Source organism: Rhipicephalus sanguineus, chromosome 1 (genome assembly GCF_013339695.2).
Source record: "Rhipicephalus sanguineus isolate Rsan-2018 chromosome 1, BIME_Rsan_1.4, whole genome shotgun sequence".
Taxonomy (NCBI): Eukaryota; Metazoa; Arthropoda; class Arachnida; order Ixodida; family Ixodidae; genus Rhipicephalus; species Rhipicephalus sanguineus.
This window is the reverse complement of record NC_051176.1, coordinates 105,336,951-105,356,700: the sequence shown is the minus strand read 5'-3', so window position 1 is coordinate 105,356,700 and position 19,750 is coordinate 105,336,951. Positions and strand designations below refer to the sequence as shown.

Below are 19,750 nucleotides of genomic sequence, written 5' to 3'. Positions count from 1 at the left end.
TGTCGATCAGACGGTGATGCGACGTACCTGGGCAGCTTTTCCCACATTTTGTCCAAACTTGATTCCATCTCGAATTCGGGGTTTTTGAACGATACCTTCTATCACCTCACTCGCTTCCTCAATGATCACGTGCATTTTCCTCCGCACTACGCCGACCTGTTTTCCTGATAAATAAACGTCAGTCTGCTGTCTCCTTTCACGCTGGCAACATGCGTATTTCTCGTCTCTGCTAAACTGAGCTCCCAACAAAGGTGTTTGCCTTAACTCCACTAAATCCAACGTACCATTCTTTCTACAATGAGCTGTGTGAAGTCCATAATGCCGATTTAAGAGCGTGGACTTCGCGCAAAGTTAATTATAGCTTTTCTGACATGAATGGATGGAAAAAAATGCCCCCCACCTTCCCGAAGGCAATCGTGAGGAAATGCAAATGCATTTCTTGCGCCGAGAGTACACGGCGTAGTAATTTTAATGGCGTAAAGCTGGACAAATCAACGCGCTCAAGTGTCTCCCTTTTGGGCGCCTCTTTCAACGAACGCTTCCTACGTGCGTTCGTAATCACCTCAGGAATGTTGCCACCGCCTTCAATGCAGCACAAACGCGTTTAGAACGCGCTGTTTTCAGGCTGTGACAAGGCAGCACAAACGCTACAAACGCGTTTCAAACGCACTGCATTGAGGCGGTGGCGCAGGGAGGAGAGAGAGCGAACGGCGAGAGAAGCAGCGGCGAAGCACTGCATCTGCCCTCTCCTACACACTCTCCACACACGCGGGAGCGCGGATGCGAGCGCCCTCACACGTCAGAGCGCGCTCCTCCTCTCCACTCACTCTATGCTACTCCGCCCGCACCACCTGCTCCGGTTGCTAGGGGCGAGGATAAGCGAGCGCGCCCGCAGCTGTTGCTATGGGAGAGGGAGTGAGAGCGGAGAGGCGCGCGGACAACGCCGGATGCCTCACATAGCCCGACTAAGAAATGCATTCGCATTTAAAACTTCATGGAGTGTCCGGCAAGTTAACGGTCCGGACTCGGGTATCCCATGTAGGGATGTCAAGGCCTGCTGCAGAAAACTTTTAGTTCTGGACAGCGCAACAGACGAAATGCCATTTATTATGGAGAAGAAATGCCATTTTCTAACTAAAATATCATTTTATTGTTTTTCTATTCATCTCTCTCTGCGTGCACGAATGGGCTTGCTATGACCGGAAATAAAGGCAATCTAGTCATTCTAATTCACATTTATATGGAATGGTATCTGAGCTTCTGGAGAGGTGTCTCGAGCAAAAGGCGATTAGAGCGGGCGACGCGACTCGCAGAGGGCAACGCGTCGAACGCCATGTTTTGGTGAAGTTACGCTTACTGTCCTCGTTTTCTTTATCTGCCTTATCGCAGTGCCTGGTGGGCAACAAATACCGGCCCTTCGCTCTCCCCGACCACATCGAGAGCACAGTGTTCGAACCGTTGCACCAGGCTGCCCAGGACGCGGACCTAGATGTGTCACTGCTCGACCAGTGGTACCTCCTCAACGAGAATCTGGTGCCACCGGCCTACGAGTTGCAAGCCCCTTCTGATAGGTGAGGACCTACTTCGGCTTTCTAGAAAGGGTGCTGATGTAGCGATGGTGATGAGAATGAGGACGTATGAGGTTTAAAGGCGTAAGCGTTAAGTACGACAGAATAATAATAATAATAATAATATCTGTGGTTTAACGTCCCAAAACCACGATATGATTAAGAGGGACGCCGTAGTGGAGGGCTCCGGAAATTTCGACCACCTGGGGTTCTTTAACGTGCACATAAATCTAAGTACACGTGCCTGAAACTTTTTCGCCTCCATCGAAAATGCAGCCGCCGCGGCCGGGATTCAATCCCGCGATCTTCGGGTCAGCAGTCGAGCGCCATAACCACTAGACCACCGCGGCAAGGCCGAAGTACGACCGAAGAGCGCCTAGCAGGGGATCATGAATTTGTAATGTATCGATGAGTGGCGAAAGGTAGACGAAATATAGGCGAAAGAAATAGACGGAAAGACAGGGAGGTGAGCCTGTTCTTAGACCGGTCGGGACCGTATGCTAGGAAAAGGGTATAAGAGAAATAAGAGAAGAGAAAAGAGACATTACAAAATAGGAAATAAAAATTAGAGAAGGCAAAAAGGAAGAAAAAAAGGGAAAGGAAAACATGACACTGCTTTGAGTCCGCCTTTAAGATCATTCAGTTTACCGTAAGAAGCTCAGCAACGCCTTCTGTGCTGAGGACGGTTTCGGCCAGTGTCCCAAGACCCTTTCCTTCGACGAAGGCCGATTGTCAAGTCTCTCTAAGGCATTCGAAAGCTATTTTCTGAGCGCAGTGAAACGGGAACACTCGCAGAGGAGTTAAGCAATCGTTTCCTCGCAACTACAATGATCGCGTGGGGGGTTGTTAGCCATTCCGACCCGAAATAAGCAGGCATTCGTGCAAGCCACGGCGACGCATGCGCTTTAAATTGCACAGAGTAAGTATAGACTATTTTACGGACGCGTTTCGGTCAGCCCGCCATGCTGGGCTGTTAACCTTGCCGTGTTTTATCTTAAACAACTAAGCGAACAGTGTTACGGTGGGCGTATAAACATGAAAACCGTTGGGTTGGGGCATTCGGCGTTTCCTGACTTTATCAGTTCTCGTCAGATATACCAAAATAAGAAAACATTCGTTTAACAGCCCATGATGGCGGCGCCCATATGCCTTACGTAAAATAGTCTATATACGTAATAAAATCTGTCAGTGGCAAATGATAGCTCGTAAAAGATATGCAACGAAAAGATTGTTTAAGTACGTCAGTGCTAGTAGTACTACTGCCTCTCAATGATCTTGGAATGCAAGGGCATAAAGGTACGGGCCATGTAAAGCGGCCGTCTCGCAACAGTAGCATCTGGTGAGAGGATTTACTGCGAATCTCTTCCGTTGATAACTTGCAGTGCAGAAATGGCGCGATTTCGGCTGGCATGTTATACCCCAGTTCATGCCTTCACTAATGCTGTAAAACCAAGTTCGGCTCTTCGCGCTCGGTTGGTCGGTTTACGGGGCTTAACGTCCCAAAGCGACTCAGGCTATGAGAGACGCCATGGTTTCGACCACCTGGGGTTCTTTAACGGGCACTGACATGGCGCAGTACACTGGCCTTTAGCATTTCGCTTCCAACGATATGCAACCGGCGCAGCCGCGGGTATCGAACCTGTGTATCTCGGGTCAGCAGCCGAGTACCGTAACCACTGAGCGACCGTGGTGGCCTAACAACAATAATAAATAATCGTCGCTTTTTCACAGCCGAACCCGACATGACACTGGTGTTCGCTTCTATGCGCGCCTACGCCGCAACATTTGCCCATTTGTTCTCCCTGCGACGATTCGCTGACGAGAACTGATGAATGCGGGATTGAGAGGGCTGTGGCGGGGCAGCGTCTCTAAGCCAGCCCATTCTCTCATTTTGGCCCATTCCCTCCATCGAACTGTAGCATTAATCTCGACTGCCGCGCATGCGGACCTTGCCGGAAAAGAGGCGGTTCATGACAGCCCACGAGGATTTACGGTCTGGGCGCAGGCATCAGATGTGTCGTAACCCCTAACGGAGGAGGCTCCGTTTACGGCGCGGGATCGGCTTTTTACCTACCATGAAATTTACACGCACTACCGCTTACACCGTTTAAGCTTTCCGGCACTCTTGGGCAAATACCCGCGCAGGTGTGAAGTTCTGTGGCGACAGCTGCAGCGGGCTCAGAGTGCAGTTCGCGGAACGCAGAGCGCGGGAGCTCGCGCTTGCGATGGCATCCGCCACGAGCGAACTATTAAAACAGGGGTCGATGATGCCGTTGGGGCGTTCACTCACCGACTCAAGTACAACTCGTCAATATAGATTACGTCAGAAACAACGCAACAAGGCTGCAGAGAGGGGAACAATACCAAGGCGCTGACGAAAGCTACATACGAAGAAGAGGAAAAACGCTGCGCCGATGCCGCTTGATAGCGACATTCTAGGGAAGGCCGCAACGCGGAACAAGAGCATGATACTGCACGTCATCGGGAAAAAATACAGCCCTTCCCGCCTCTTCTTCGTCGTCCCTTGCTGGCCTCAGTTAACATTTACTTGCCGCAACGCTCAATGATCCCCACGCGAGCCATGCGTTCCCGTGTTCCCGCTTCCTTTCTGAACAATGAGCCATGCATCTAGTGGAAATGCATCGTCTACAGCTCTGGCTAAACGAACGGACCGATCAGAGGGTCAGCGCTGCTAACGCTAGAATTCTGCTGCACTCTAATTTCGCATAAAGTAGCATCGTAATCGCCGTTGATTTTTTTTTAATCGGATACCGACTTTTCACTCTATTTAATTAACTTCACAGCCTGCCTTCTAAAACTTTCTGTTGGGGGAGGCGAGGGAGTCATTAAAAAGTTCGACCCCCATACCTTACCACCCCCTCTTAAAACCCCCCGCCCCTTGAAACAGCCACTGTCTCCTGACTCGTTTGTTTTTTTGCCTGTCTTCTGCAACATTTTATTGCGATGGGGCGACAAGAAATGAAGGGGTGTTGATTCAATGAAGCCATACCGCTGAAAACACAGGGGCCAAGGAAGAGGACAGGGCGTGTGCTACTAACAACTTCCTGGATGACAAGTTAAGGGCGCACAAGCAGAAATTAACTGTTACCGCGATGGGCGAATGTCAGTACATTGCAATGGCCGCGGTTACATACCTCTGCCTAATGAGTTTGTAGTTTTGTTTAGGAACATTGACAACGATACACGGGAGATAGCCGAGGCGAATCTGATTAAAAAAGAATGTGCCAACTGTGTAAGCGCCCTCTCGATTACTCTGAGCGCAAAGGAAATCGCATATCGGGATGATGCGGGCTTCCATGTCTGATACATGTACTGCTGTCCCCGTCTTTGTTATGAATACCACACGTTTCCGAAATAAAAATCAATTCTCAGTACGTGCGCTACTAACAATTGATTTTTATGCGGGAACACCTCAAGCCCACCCCATCCCAGCTACGCCACAGTTCTGAATAGCACGGACGGACTCTACTGCGACTGTCGGCCCAGACTGATATGCTTTCATCCCCTTTGTAGCAAACACCTTGAACAATCAATAAACCGAATCACTCGAACAAGCGATCGGTGACACTGGCGTAGAGATGACAAAAAAATTTCGGACGGTCTTTCACGGACGAACGGGGAGGAGTGAAGTGTGAGAAAAAAAAAGCAGATATATTAGCCAGAAAAGCTTTGCGTTGACTGCCCCGCGATGGGATAGATAAAAGAGAAAAATAAAAAAAAAAAGTTAGAGTGCGAGAAACATAGGCATGCGCAAGGGGAGAGGGGGGGGGCTGCGATGAACCCCCCCCCAACCCCTGAAGGCGAACCTTGCGCACACCTGTGACGAGAAATGAAACACGTCGTAAACGAGTGCTGGTGAGCGGACGTAGTGAGGTTCATACGAGCGCCTATAGTCGCCCTCAAGAAGCACAAGAAGGTATTCAGTGCCATGTGGACCGACGAATGTTCAGGACCGATGTTTGAGTAGCGCCTCGCGGATAGTCGGCCAACCGTCGCGGAGCAGTAAAAAAGAATCTTTTTTCGTCGTAGCTACATCTGTACAATGTGCACACTTACGGACAAGCACTCCTCTCTTTCACGTGCAAAGCAACCGCACCCGCCGACACACCAATCCGTTTTCTATGGACGCGGTGTTCCCCCACTTTTTTTTTCTCTCGAACGACGACGCAGTATATGCGACGAGCCAGAAGCTTACTGTATTTGTCTTTCCTCTTAGGTTCTCGCTTACTTCCTCACATTTCCTTGCATTCTTTTATTCGTATGTGTATCAACTTTAATGGCAGTATATTCACTGAAGAAGCACGGTCTCGGTTTCTCGCGTGCGGGCACAAAAAGTTTGTTCACCTTCGAAAGAGGGTTGGAGTTTGGAGCGCCTGTACAAACCTCTGGGCACCTATAAAAACAACGTCGGGTTTTCACAGCATGCGATGGTGTGTTTGTTGCCCAGCCAGGACGCGGGCTGCTTGAACACGTTGTTAAACAAAATTAGAAAAAAAAAAAAACATGTCCCGTTTATACGAGGTACGTCTGTCCGTTAATTAAGCATAGGGAACGAGAAGCATAGAGAAAAAGGAGAATGGCAAAGTTTGTGGGGATTACAAACCTTTAACTCTTTGGAGCATAGCTGTGCGCACTGATCCGCATATATCGTATCAAACGCCGGAGAGATGACAAACAATGACAATAAGCTCGTGTACTGTTTCATATTCGAAAGTGCGAAATTAAGAAGTAAGGAAAGCAGGAAAAGTTGCAGAGTGACGGACTTCAAGGATGTGAAAGAGAGTATAATGACAAATGCAGTGATTAACTTCGGCAGCGTTGCTCGGCATGGCGTTATGTGATCGGAAGTGCAGCATGCGCCCGTTGGCTGTTCATAATATCATTAACACGTCATCTTAACAAATGCGTATTTTATCCCAGCGAGAACCATATTGGCTGATGAGGCGAAAAATCCGGCGTCCGTCTTCACGGCACACTCAGTGATGTCACGGCGTCCACTCGAACGGCACACTTAGTCCCGTGATGGTGGCGCGGTACGCGTCATGGATTCTGTCTGGTTGCTGCTTCCTCGGTCTCTCGTAACACAGGTCGTCGGTGGCATGCGGCGTTGGCCGCGCTTGCAGGCTGCTGCTGCATGCTTGCTGGATCGGGCGTTGAATTGGACATTATAGTGCTTTCGCATTCACGACTCGTTAAGAAGTGCTCGGGTGATCTCGGATTTTGCTGGATACATCAGTTATACGCCATTTATTTCATATTGTGCACTGTCCATTAGCTCGCGTCAGTCCACCCGTATTCGATGCTATCAGTTATCAATCCTAATTGTAAATTACTCAATGAGCGAGTGTTTCGATTGGAATGTGCGGATATTTTTGTTTTTAATTACGTCATGACAGAGAAGCGGTTTCGGTGATTTTGGTCTAACCAGGGCGGTGCACGTCATAAAATTGCCCGTACCGCTAATTATTATTCCGAACGATCGAAGCGTTTCTCATTTACACCTTTCATCCTAAATATGAAACATTTAGCCCGACTAAGTGTGCTGCGGAACCATTCTTAAACTTTCGGAAAAAGCTCTGCCACGAGGTACTGTTATTCATTTAATTCGTTTTAATTCACGCCCGAGGCTCAATGATGAGTATACTAGCGGTGCGAAATTCTCATGCACTCATCTTAATTGGGGACTTGCTTGCCCACAACGCAGCTAAGCCACGAAAGACACTGCGGAAGCACAGTGTGATTTCTTACTGGAGATTCGCGAAAAAGAGTAAAAAAAAATCCACTAAATATCCGGAAATTATCGCCGGGTTCATAATACTACAGCAAGACACTTTGCTTCGTATATATTACCGTTTCGTATGTAACCTGATGGACACCTGATAATGCATGCCGCCGACTGATACGTCAGCTGGGGCTCCTTCCTCCAAGTTGGTCATACGCACTGCTTTTTCGCTCAGTTTCAGTAATGATGCGTGACATTGCCACCCCATTGCCAAGTGGCAGCACTTCTTGACACCGATATGCTCTCGTAAATTCCACTCTGTAGAAGCTACGAATTTTCGATCACGATAAATGACCTAATTTTATAGGTTGTTAAGTAGAACAGATAGCTACTTTACTAATTCGCGTGCTGTCACGTTCCATAGCATCCACCATTGTAATAGAGCGATGGCTAGAAAACGTCTCGTGCATATCTTTCTCGATAACGCTTTTCAGACGCCTCAGTCGATATCCGTAGTAAATACAAAAATCTGCCGATCCACACAGCGCAAGGTTGCCAGGAAAAATCACAGAAGTGTAGCTCCTCACTGTTCGTAGCTGTAAAAGAACAGTGTGGTAAAACAGACCAGATGTATGTGCAAACAACCAAGAAATTGTGAAAAATAAGTGGAGAAAATGATGCTAAAAGAAGACTCGGCGAAAGAGCTCGGCTTCGCAAACAGCGTTTCTGATGATCGACCGAGGCTAGGCATGAGCTTCGAGGTGAGGAAAGGAAAGAAAGATGTTGAGAGACTGTCCGCTTCCGTCAATGTTGACCGCGGAGAAATAAGAGGTAATGGAAGATACGTTGTTGCCGCCAGTTCTGAGGTTGTTAAAAGAAAAAAAAAAAAACAGGAAAAACAGAACCTGCGCAAAAAAAAAATAAATATAGGGGAACGGCGGGGAACGAAGGAGAAGGAGCGACGGAAATGGTATCATTCGGTTTACTTACTTTAGCCTCCTTTATTTATTTTTTTTTTCCTTTTCTGGACAAAATACGTCTTTCCGACTTAAAAGTAGTAAATTAAATTACCAAAATAAATATAACGTATAAGATAAGGTGATGGTAAAACAGGTGCTTTAATTAAGTTTTTTTTTTTTTTTTTTTTTTTTTTTTGAGCGGCGACAATGGCAAACAACTCTTGAAAGGTTTCTCGAGAAATGGTGAAAAGGAGCAGGTAGGAATGGGCCTTCAACGCTGCCGCCTTGACCACATTTCGCCGAAGAAAATCAAGTTTGCACTAAGGATGCGGGAAGAAATTTTCAGAAGCGACAGGTGGCTGGTGGAACTGGAAAAATAACCTTTCATGGTTCCTTTGCGCACTCGCACTGACCCACGCGCGCACGCACAGAGGACTTTATCCAAGAAACAGCCCTAGTTCGAGCGCTATGAACAACATTGCGTCTCGGGATATCGAGGGATGAACTTTATTTTCTACAAGCAGATCTTCGCAGGAGTCGTCGCTGTTGTTGACACATACCGCGTTGCTCTCAAGTTTGGAGACGTCCCGGGATGTGCTGCACGAAAAGTCGACAAAGCATGTTGTGGTGCAGCTCTCTTACACAAGAAGGGAAGCGAAGGCAGGAGAAAACAAAACGTGTATGAAATACGGTGAGGATTTAGCTCGCCCTTGGGCGGCCTCCGCATCAATAAACGCTGCTGCGGTCTCTACAAAATGTAAAACGAGGATAGACCACCACCTAGGCGAACAATAATAACTGAAGCCAACGGCATAAAAAAAGAAAAGATGAGAAAGTAAATACACTCGAAAACCATCGTTCGTACCGTTCTAGCGAGCCACTATGAATGTTTTCTCCAACAGATTTTTTTTTTTTTCGTGGTTCTGAAAGGACGTGAGCTAACGCTGTCCCTGATTCAAATTCTTGTTCTAAACTGCAACTTTACTTGCTGAGAAATTTCATTGCCCCCTTGAGTTCTCAGGGTTTGAGTCACTTACGTGTATTACACCTGGTGGTCCCGTTAAATACACGCCGTCAGGTCATGTGGTGACGGGTGGTACGTGGTGATTAGCTGCTAATTATTGAGGTTTTCTTAAATACTCTTGAAGGTATCAAGCTCGGAGATCTCCACGTAATCTGGAAGTTCAAGTAACCTCTCTGTAAAAGCCATATCAGCTTTTGGATCTGCAAATGATGCAATCTGTCGTGAAGCATTGGCCCGACGAATTCCGGTTTTCGGAGCGCATTAAACAAAAATAAAAAACAAAATCAAAGCCACTTCCACGCCTGTGCAATCTGAGTAAATAGCGGAGCTGGCAAGCGAGCGCCGCCACGTGGTGGAATCTGATACACTCACTTCTCTTTCCCACCCCTTGCTATGCTATACTGTACACGGTTATGCTGTGGTGTACTCTCTCACCTCCTCCTTTCCCTCCTCCTCACTCTAACATCAGCCCTCTTCAACCTCACCTCCCTTTCTCTATGCTATACAAGGCAAGGCTATGCTATGTATTACCCTCTCCCCACCTCATTTCCTTCCTCCTCACCCTCACTTCCATTTCTCAACCACTTCCTATATTACATGGATGTCTGTGCTACGCTAGAACAATGACACTAGAAACAATTCTCCAATGTCATCCTGAAAAGTCATCGAGAATTCAAGCAACCAAGGCATTGCTCAAATTCCTAAGGACAACAGACTTGCACGAGCGGCTGTAGACTCTTAATGATGCCGCATACCGCACAAGCCTGCCACTCTGCGCTGTGAAGTTATGTGTGTGCGTGTGTGTTCCCCTCTCTTTCTCTCTTTATTTACTCTTCTTTCGATCTCCCCCATCCCTTCCCTCTGTACAGGGTAGCATACCGCATATGCCAAACTGGTTAACATCCCTGTCTTTCCTCTCTCCCGTTTTCCTTCCTTCCTTCCTACGCTAGGAGTTGCTTGCCGCATACCCGCTTTCAGTGACACATACCCGCCCCAGTTTTTGCGTCCCACGCCGGCATCACCCGAAGCTTAAACAGCTCCGCTGCGAAAAGGCTGAAACACACGCGTCAATGCCCCTCCCCTCTTACCCCGCTAACCTTCTACGGAGGCGATGTTGTGACCGATTACAGCAGTAACTAGCCAGAATTTTTTTTCAAACATGCCTTATGTATGTTCGTGCGCGCGTTTGTCTGTGTGCGTGTATACAGGCTGTTTTGTTTTTTTAGACAGTACAGATTTTTTAAATAAAATTCATATGACATTAAAGCTCCTGTCGTTCTCGCACACGAACTCCACGTCGAGGTGGAAATACTTTGCCGCAGTTAAAATGACACCGCTGCGACTAATTAACAAACTTGTTAATTAACCTTTTCATTATTGACTTAAGGGTGGGTGTTCATATTACAAAGCTGTAGTGCGTGCCAATTTATGACACACCTATTATTTAGAGATCACAAAAGTTGCACGTAGTTCGAGACACTCGTCATCGAATGTCATGGGCGAAATCGAAACTGATCGCGCGAGGCGCGCACGAAGCGCGACCGTTCTGCTACGTCAGACTGGAACTACCCGTCACATGACAGTGACAAAATTTCAATGCCGTATGTTTTCGTGAAAAACTACATGTCATCTCACTTGTGCCCACACACCGCCTTACTTTCGCGCGTACTGTTTGATGCTTATCTGTTTCTTTCCAACTGTGCACAAGATAACCGCAATATCAACCATTTCTTTGTCTGGGAAGCATATAAGTAAGGGGCGGCCACGGCGCACTTCTTCTTTCAGACAGGCGAAATAGTTTTTCGCGTTTCTGTATAGTTTAAGAAAAAAAAACAGATAAGCACCACCCATCGCAGGCAAACATTAAGCTGTCTACTATACTCGGGGACAACTTTCTGTGGCAATGAAGGGAAAGCTACGGGGGCGGAGCGTCTGCACATTAGGCAGTTTTAGAATAGCGTACGCAAAGCTTTGCGTTGGCTTTTCGCGCAACTGCGCATGCGTCGTACGCTAACCGCTTGCGGGCTCCCGTTAAGTGACGGAAATAGCGGGCCGCAAACCAGGGGCGTAGCCAAGGGGGGGGGTTGGGGGGGTTCAAACCCCCCCCGAAATTTTTCAATTTTGCTTGCGTATATAGGCACGCACACATACAAACACACGCACGAACATACATCAAGTATGGTTGAACCCCCCCCGAAAAAAATTTCTGGCTACGCCCCTGCCGCAAACGCTAACGCTAACTTAGCGTACGCTATTCTAAAACTGCCTATTTACTGCGACGCGAAGTAGTCCGGTTTGGCGCGCGTCTTGTAACGACGTGGAAAGTGATGGCTAGCGTTGCGTCCATCAAGGTACGGGTAAAAGGCGTGACCTTTTCACGCACGCAAAAACGCAAAGTGACAACGTATAAAGTAAAAGAAATACAAATATCTCGCTTGTGTGCGCTGCGTTCCGTCTCAAAAAGCTACATGTAGAAAATGAAGGAGTATTTTATATATCTCACGCAGAAAATACTGGCGCAATTGAGGAACTACATTTATTAGCGGTAGGATACGTGCATTGCGGCTCTGTAACTTTCCCTTCATTGCCACAGAAAGTTGTCCCCGAGTATAGTGTATTTCAGGATGCTTGCCGATTTTTCTGACCAGATTCTGCTTTGCGTGCCTTCATTCAAATTTTGTCACTTCCCTGTCATGCGTCATCCCGGTGTTCCACCGCGCTTTGTGCGCGCAGGGCGCTATCAGTTTCGATTTCACCCTCGAAATTCGATGACGAATATTTCAAACTACTTGTAACTTTTGTGATTTCTAAAAAATAGGTGTGCGATAAATGGGCACGCACTATAACTTTGTAATATAAACGCCTGCACTGAAATCATAATTAAAAGTTAATTAACGTGTTTTTGTTAATTAGTCGCGTCAACGTCATTTTGTGTGCGGGAAAGTATTTCCACCTCGACATATAGTTCATGTGCGAAAACGACAGGAGCCTGACTGTTATAGAATTTTTACAAAAAATCTGTATTTTCTAAAAAAAACACACTCTATATACACATGCAAAATCGAAAAATTTCGGGGGGTTTGAACCCCTCCCCCTCCCTCCCCCTGGCTAAGCCCCTGGATTACAGGCGATCTGTACGGCACCCAACAGCGGGAAATCAGTGCTCCGTCAGCATCATGAGCCTGTCATCCACAGCGTGTGGCGGTGCAGCGTTGGCTTCCTGCCACTCCGTGACAAGCGGTGACGTAAAGTCGAGAAGTGTGTAGCCGCGGACGCGCTTCAGCCTCCACAGCAAGTCGTTCAGTTCCACAGCAAATCAAGCTAATTTCACATACAAAAGGTCATGTGCCTTTCTCGCAGACCTTGCGTTAATTTGCCAATTACAATAAGACCGTGAAACGTATAGGGTAAAATTTAGTTATATTTTTGTCGATTAACCGCTAATTACCCTGTATGACCCATTATGTCATGACTGCTGCTATTGATGACATGCACTCTCTAGCTTACAGTGATGGAAGCACTGTTTTATCTTAATATGTATACTTGAAGTGCCCTATATACTGTTCGCAGCCGCCGCATTGGTTCAGCGGTTGCGATGCTCGGCTACTCACCCAAAAGACCCTGGTTCGATCACGGCCCCGGCGGTGGCACTTAGATGGAGGCGCCGTGCTAAAAGCCCGTGTACTGTGCGATGTCAGTGCACGGTAAAGAACCCCTGGTGATCGAAACTGTCCAGAGCCCTTTCGTACGACGTCTCTCATAGCCTGAGTCGCTTTGAGACATTAAACCTCATAAATCAACCAACTTATGCTGTCAGTAGAAACAAATGCTATGTCTGCTTCCATGAATTAAACAAAAAAAGAGAAAGAAATGGCCAGTGAGCCCGCGGCACTGCGTCATCCGTACGTAGAAAATGTTTGCGTTAACGAGACCCTGCGATTTAAATGAAGGGAGCGTACCAGTGGGAAACACATTTTTGGAAGGACCAGCGTTGTTCAACGGGACTTGCGGAAAACGCTCACGGGAGCGAAATGCATCTCCGTGCGTGTTCACATAAAGGCCTCCATATTACACGCGATGCACAAAGAAGCGTCATCTTTTTCTTCTCGCCTCGTCAGTCTCTAACCTCGTGGGAGACAAATATGAAATAACTCGCCCAAGTTTCAAACTAGCGAACGCCATTGCAGGTCAGGTAAGCATAGCAGTCTGTTCTCAGTTTCACGCGCTTCTGCCGTGGCCCATCATCGGCGACCGCACCTCGGTCCACAGCAAGCTCACGAACGCGCCGTGTTGTCCGTTTTTCCCCCCTTTCTCGGGCCTTCTCCCGCGAGATTCCTTTTGTGTTCCGTGGCCCCGGGCATTACAATTAGATGGCGCCTGCCCGAGCCCTGCGGCATCACCCCCCCCCCCTATTGCTGGGTCGCGAAGGTTTCCCGCGGTGAATGTACAATCCACGCGGCTGGGGTGACAGCAATTTAGCCGCACGCGGCCCATGAAAATGAGGAGGAGGTGTAAGCTTCCGTCTGTGCCGCGCTTTGTTTGCTTTCTCGGTCCTCCCTGTTGATCGCGACGGCGAACAAACTTGGCTGCGGTTGTCGGCGGCAGAGTCCTCCCGCACAGAGGGAGGGCCCGCATCGTCCACGTAAATCCTTTGTGCCCTTGCCGGCGGCTGTGCTTGATGCGGCGCGGGCCGATGCCCTGCATCCGCGAGTGGCGCCGGGGCACGCGCCGCTGCACATAACACCGACGATCGAGCGCCAGTATAGCGGCGCCATTGGCAGCTCGCCCTCTCCTTCCTTCGATGACGTGTTGGACACTTAGTGGTGCAGAAACGAAAACGCTCTATGTGGTCGTAATCTTAAGTTTTCTGTTATTCGTCAAGCAATTATAGGAGCGCTAACCCAATGGACTGATGACTAGCGCTACATAATCGCAGCTTGAACTGTATTGAAAGAGCGTTGCACGTAACTGGTGCTGTTGTTCTTGCGATGGCGCGCACGGCTTAATCATGATGACCACTCGGGACACCTTTAGCCAAGCAACCACTTCTTCCATATATAATTGCCAGTAAATAAAGAAACAATATATTTGTGTAACGTAGGACTGTTGGAGAAGTAGCTTCATAAGTCATATGCATTAAGAATGTTGAAAATAAGACAAGAATAACTGGAACAAATGCTTGTCGTGAAAAAAAAAAAGGAACACGGGCCAGAAGTACAGCGTTTCAATTTAGCGTTGTCAATATATCGCGTATGTGAATGCACCCAGCGAGTCCTGCTTTTGACGCTTCGGACATGTGTTCCAATATTTGGAGCTCGAGACGCGTGGACGTTTTCGATTAAGTGTTGACGGCCAAGTATAATGCTCTGAAAGCTGTGACTGTCATGGTCTTCATCAGTGCGCAAGTTATTTGTGAGTTTTTGACGCTTTCCGAACAGCGAGTGCCCGATGAAAAGAGCGAGCAGCTTGAACAAGGAAATTAAACTCGCAAAGGATAGAAAGGGTAGTCCCGACAAGCGCGCTGAAATGTTACAGCATAGGGTAGTCATGACGAGTTGGTGTGACTTCTTCATTAAAACTCCAGTGCAATGAGACGAAACTTGAAAAGCGAAGTGAACACAAAGAGTTCCAGCTTTCAACTGATTTTATCTAAAGGAGCAAAAATGAGGGCACACGGTAATAATAAACGAGGTCACATGGTAATAAGCACTTTGTGTACTAATAATTGTTGGGGTTTAACGTCCCAAAACCACGATATGATACGAGGGAAGCCATAGTGGAGGTCTCCGGAAATTTAGACCACCTGGGGTTCTTTAACGAGCACCTAAATCTAAGTACACGGGCCTCTAGTATTTCGCCTTCATCGAAATGCAGCTACCGTGGCCGCGGTTCGATCCCACGAACTTCGCTCGGGTCAGCAGTCGAGCATCATAACCACTAGACCCGCTTGGCGGGTTGGCATTTCATTCTTGTCCTTGACGTTCTTGTCGTACTGTAGGTACGTACCGTTGCAAGATTGATTGATTGATTGATTGATTGATTGATTGATTGATTGATTGATTGATTGATTGGTTGATTGATTGATTGATTGATTGATTGAGAAAATGTCTCTTCATTTGTGTGTTTGTTGTTGCGGTAAGGGAAAAAGAGAGGAGAACAATTTTTAACAATCTTTTTTCAATGGTAACGTTTTTTACTGGCACTGAAGGAATTTATTATGGCAAGCTAAAATTAGTACTTAGCCTAGTGAATTAAGCAAGTAAATTAGCACTGGTGACCTGCAATTACCCAACCATGGGGTATGCTCACAAGGGAGGGGGGGGGGCTCCCCCTCCCCTCTTGATTTAAGGAAGGCGCCGCGTCAACTCCATATACTCGTATTTACCCCGTCGGACCCGTCCCGTCATTGCTCAATGTGCAGGCTTGCGGTTTTTGACGAAAATGGTGGCCGAGGACCCCTGATGCTGCATTCCATGAACAGTTTACGCAACCTTTCGGGCTTTCATCAGGTGCTTCCTTGTGCTTTGCGCTCTCCTTCGCTGGAAACTTCTGCGCGCAAAAATACGGGAATATAGATACAATTGAGCGTTTACAACTCGCACGAAGCCTTGACTGGTATATTCTACTAACACCTCGTGACTGATATATTCGAAAATGGGGATTAACCACACTAACACAACAAATGAAACGCCGCAAAAATGCACGAAGAAAGAACAATGAAAGACGATAAAAATTTGAGACATCGTGCGGCTGAAGCATGACACCATTTTCATGGGGCTTATTTACAATAACGACAAAAGGAAAAAAAAAAGAATACAGTGCAGCATAGTCTCTGGATGGCTCCATTTTAAGGTTAACGTCGACTCGCTGCAGTTTGTATCGTTCTTATGGGGCAGCGCGTTATAAAAGGAATCATAGGCGTGCGCAGGGTTCCTCTTCAGGGGAGACGAAGGTTCGTCGCAGCGCCCCCTTTCCAATTATGTTAATATATGGCGCTGACATTGCGCCCCTCCCTCCCTATTATGTCAATGTGCGGGGCTGACATTGCGCCCTCCCCTATTAGGTGAATAGGGGGAGGGGGCGCCCCCCTGCCCCCCCCCCCTCCCTGTGCGCACGGCTATGAAAGGAATGTTAATCGGGTCGCCCTGTTTTATCGCGAATAGAGGCACTTCCGAGGGTTTTATTATTATTATTTTACAAACAATTGTAATATGCGTTGCCCCAGAAGTCATTATTAGCTGTAATTATTGACAAGTAAAATGTCGCACAAAAAAAGAAGACTGTTGCCTCATCTTGGCTTTATGTCTCCCATCGCTACAGCGCCGGTTATTGGTGGGATTAACCAGATCTGTTGAGTGCATGTACAGTTGGAACGATAGAGGAGGACACAAGACAATGAGCGATACATGCACAAAAAATTTGAGAAAATAAAGCACTGAGAACGCCACCGAAGCAGTTCCTAGAAACGTCTGGTGCATCATAAGTGAAGAAAATTATAATAAGTAGACGCTCCATATACAAAAGTAGACATGCTGTTAGAGGGTTTCCTTTAAGCACTATAATGGTGTTAAAGGGCGTCTTCGGTGTTTTTGTTGCACCGGGATTCAAATCTGTTTATGAGACATTTAGCACTAATTCCCGTTCCTTTTATGCGACCTCACACACTGCTCGGAGAAGACTATACACACGAGATTTCTTTAGCAGTCGTCGCTTACAATAGGATTCTATACGACCGGTCAATACTTAAAAAGCCGTCATGAAAGAAAGTAAAGGGTGAAGATACTGACGCAAGTGTACAGAACCGGGCAAAATAAACGCCGAAAAAAATGTTGAATTACTTTTCAGAAAAGTAATTTGAGACCTTCTGCACGAAGATCAGTCCCCTGTTTATTCAGTTGGAAAATAAATGCGATCGCAGTCTTGCAAGTACAGGCAAAAATGAAACGCTTCATTTTCTTTTACATTCAGATTTCCGAATCGACCACACTCCGCAAGTGAAATTCAGAAAAGGTAGAAAAGACACATTAAATGTCCATAATTTCCTTCGTTCGATATGTTTATTCCTCCTTCGATTTCTTTTCTTCATTATTAAAAAAAATTTTTTTCGTTCCTGTCAGACCAAACCGAAGCGGCACGCCATAAAATGTATTGAATCTGCTGCCGGGGGAGCACATCGCGTGTCAAAGCGCATTACTGGCTGCTTTTCTTATTTTTGCATTGTTCCTTCTTCTTTAATACACGGCTATACGATAGTGGCAACTCTTATTTAAGACCCCCTTCTCCATCCTTACACTCACCGGTAGGTCGAGCGAAAACTTGGTCCGCATACTGGGAGCACACGGCCTTATATCTTTCGCGAGTGTGCTGCGCGTGCACCACTGCACACGGAACGCCGCTGCCGCCGTGTGGACGGAACAAAGTACCGCATACCCGGCGCTTCTTTCCTTCTCTCCCCTCTCGCCTCTTCCCCACTTTCTCCGCCTCCCTAACTCCTTTGCGTCCGAGTGCCGAGGATGCCTGTTCCTTGAGACGTGTAAGCTTTTATTTCCTCCCTTTTTTTCTGCTTCTCGCACTAGCGCCAGATGAGCATTGTCTTACCATCACGCTCTCCCTCGTGTAAACAAAAAAGACGCCGTGCTGCCGGTGTTCTTCCACGGCAGGCAATGGGAGGCCGCTCGATTACAACGGGGGCACCGTGCGAGGGTCGTTCCGGGGGTGCATATTTGCGTATGAAAACAGCCCGCCGCGGGGAGAATGCGTGCCTGGAGATTTGCCGGTGCGCGCCTCCGGCGTCTGAGCACCTGCGCCCCGGTATAGTAGTGTACGCCATCCATCACGCCTACACTGGTGCTCACGGCGGCCTTCAATTCAGTTCCCCGTTGCACCTTCGAAGTCTCTTCTTCTCCCGTCCTTGAGTTTTACTATCGTGTAAAGAGAAAAGTTCAAAAAAAATAAATAAATTTGGCGAAGCTTGCACTATGTCGCGCAAGGCTTGAAACAGCGAAACTGGACGATTATGAAGTCTAATCTGGTTGCTTCTCGGTTTTTGCTCGGCTTTAGCTAGGTTAGTCGCGACACGGATGTCCAAACTCCAGAACCGAGCTTACGCACCTCTCATAGATCTACGGGCACGTCGTCGTTGGCGTAGGGGTTCCTTCGCTTCGGGCTCTTCTGGCACCCGGCGTTGCGTTTCCGGTTCCCTAGTATGGTGCTTCGCGCTAGTCGTGCCCAGTGTTTTCTATCTTTTTATGTCTTTATTCCCATTATCTCCCTCTCTCTCTCTCTCTCAATGAATCAGTGCTGAGTAGTGGGATTTCCATCTCCTCACCCTCCTCCTCACCATCACATTTCTCCTCCTCACGCTCACTTCCGTTTCTCGCCCCCTTACTACACTATACTATACAAGGCTATGCTATGTTCCGCTAGCGTGCCTGGATAGCCGAGCGGTTAAGACGCTCGCCTTCGGATCGAGGGTGCGCGGGTTCGAATCTGCGTTGTGGTATTTTTTTTTGCAAGAATTTTTCTCTTTCTTTATATCTTTCTTTCCGTCTCTCTGTTTGTTTCTCTCTCTTTCTTTCTTTCTGTCTTTGTACTCGTTCTTAAGGTTATTACAGGCCATGCCCTAGCGGTGAGTAGTAGGATTCTGTGGCCCATATCCGTTCATGATGATGATAGTTTTCTGATAGGCCGCACATTACGGCCAGCCTAAACAGCTTCGCTGTTAAAAAAGAAATTAAGCCCTGTTTGTTCTTATTGCTCTGAATTTTTGTATATTTGGCGACACCCTGAGTTGTCATACGTAGCGACGTACGAGCTTAATAAAAAAAACCAGAGTGTATACGCAATAGCCCGGCGACCTCTGACATTTGTTAACCTCCTTATTACAGGCTGGCAAGCTCCAGTAATGTGCGAGCGTTCCGTAACGTTTACAGTCGACGCAATTTTTTTTCGGGATGCTTTACCAAAATAGTACGGGCATTTACTTCATATACTGTTGTTTATATGGATTTACTTCGGCTTGTATTATCCTGTGTGACCTGTTATCCACGGCGTAGTGACGTTTACCTTCTAAAGAATCCTATGGGGTGCAGGGACACTCATTTCGTAAAGATAGGTGCGTTGTTAATTTTTTTCTTTCGCTTTTCACATTCATTTTTGTTTGCGTGCGGCACATAGTGAAGTTGCAGCCATCGCATATGGGCTACATTTACAGAGGCGGACGCACTTTTCAGTGCAAACTTATAATACACGCGGGCTTATAACAAACCCCTTGCCCCGACCCCTCCCCCTGCCCCGCCATCTCCCCCTTCCCCGCTTCAAACGCACGACGTAAAGCAATTTCTATACTTACCTTCATTAAAAAATGAAAAAAAATATTCTCTCACATGTTCTTTCCTGTGTGTGTGTGTGTGTGTGTGTGTGTGTGTGTGTGTGTGTGTGTGTGTGTGTGTGTGTG

General features: G+C 47.3%; 1 protein-coding gene across 1 annotated transcript in view; it reads left to right on the top strand.

The window, feature by feature from the left end:
• The window catches only part of LOC119378552 (protein qui-1), a 285,309-nt gene that overhangs the window by 124,796 nt on the left and 140,763 nt on the right, over nucleotides 1-19,750 (top strand). Inside the window, exon 3 of the mRNA XM_037647671.2 lies at nucleotides 1,390-1,571. Coding sequence (XP_037503599.1) covers nucleotides 1,390-1,571 — 182 coding nt within the window. The remainder of the gene's footprint in view (nucleotides 1-1,389; nucleotides 1,572-19,750) is intronic.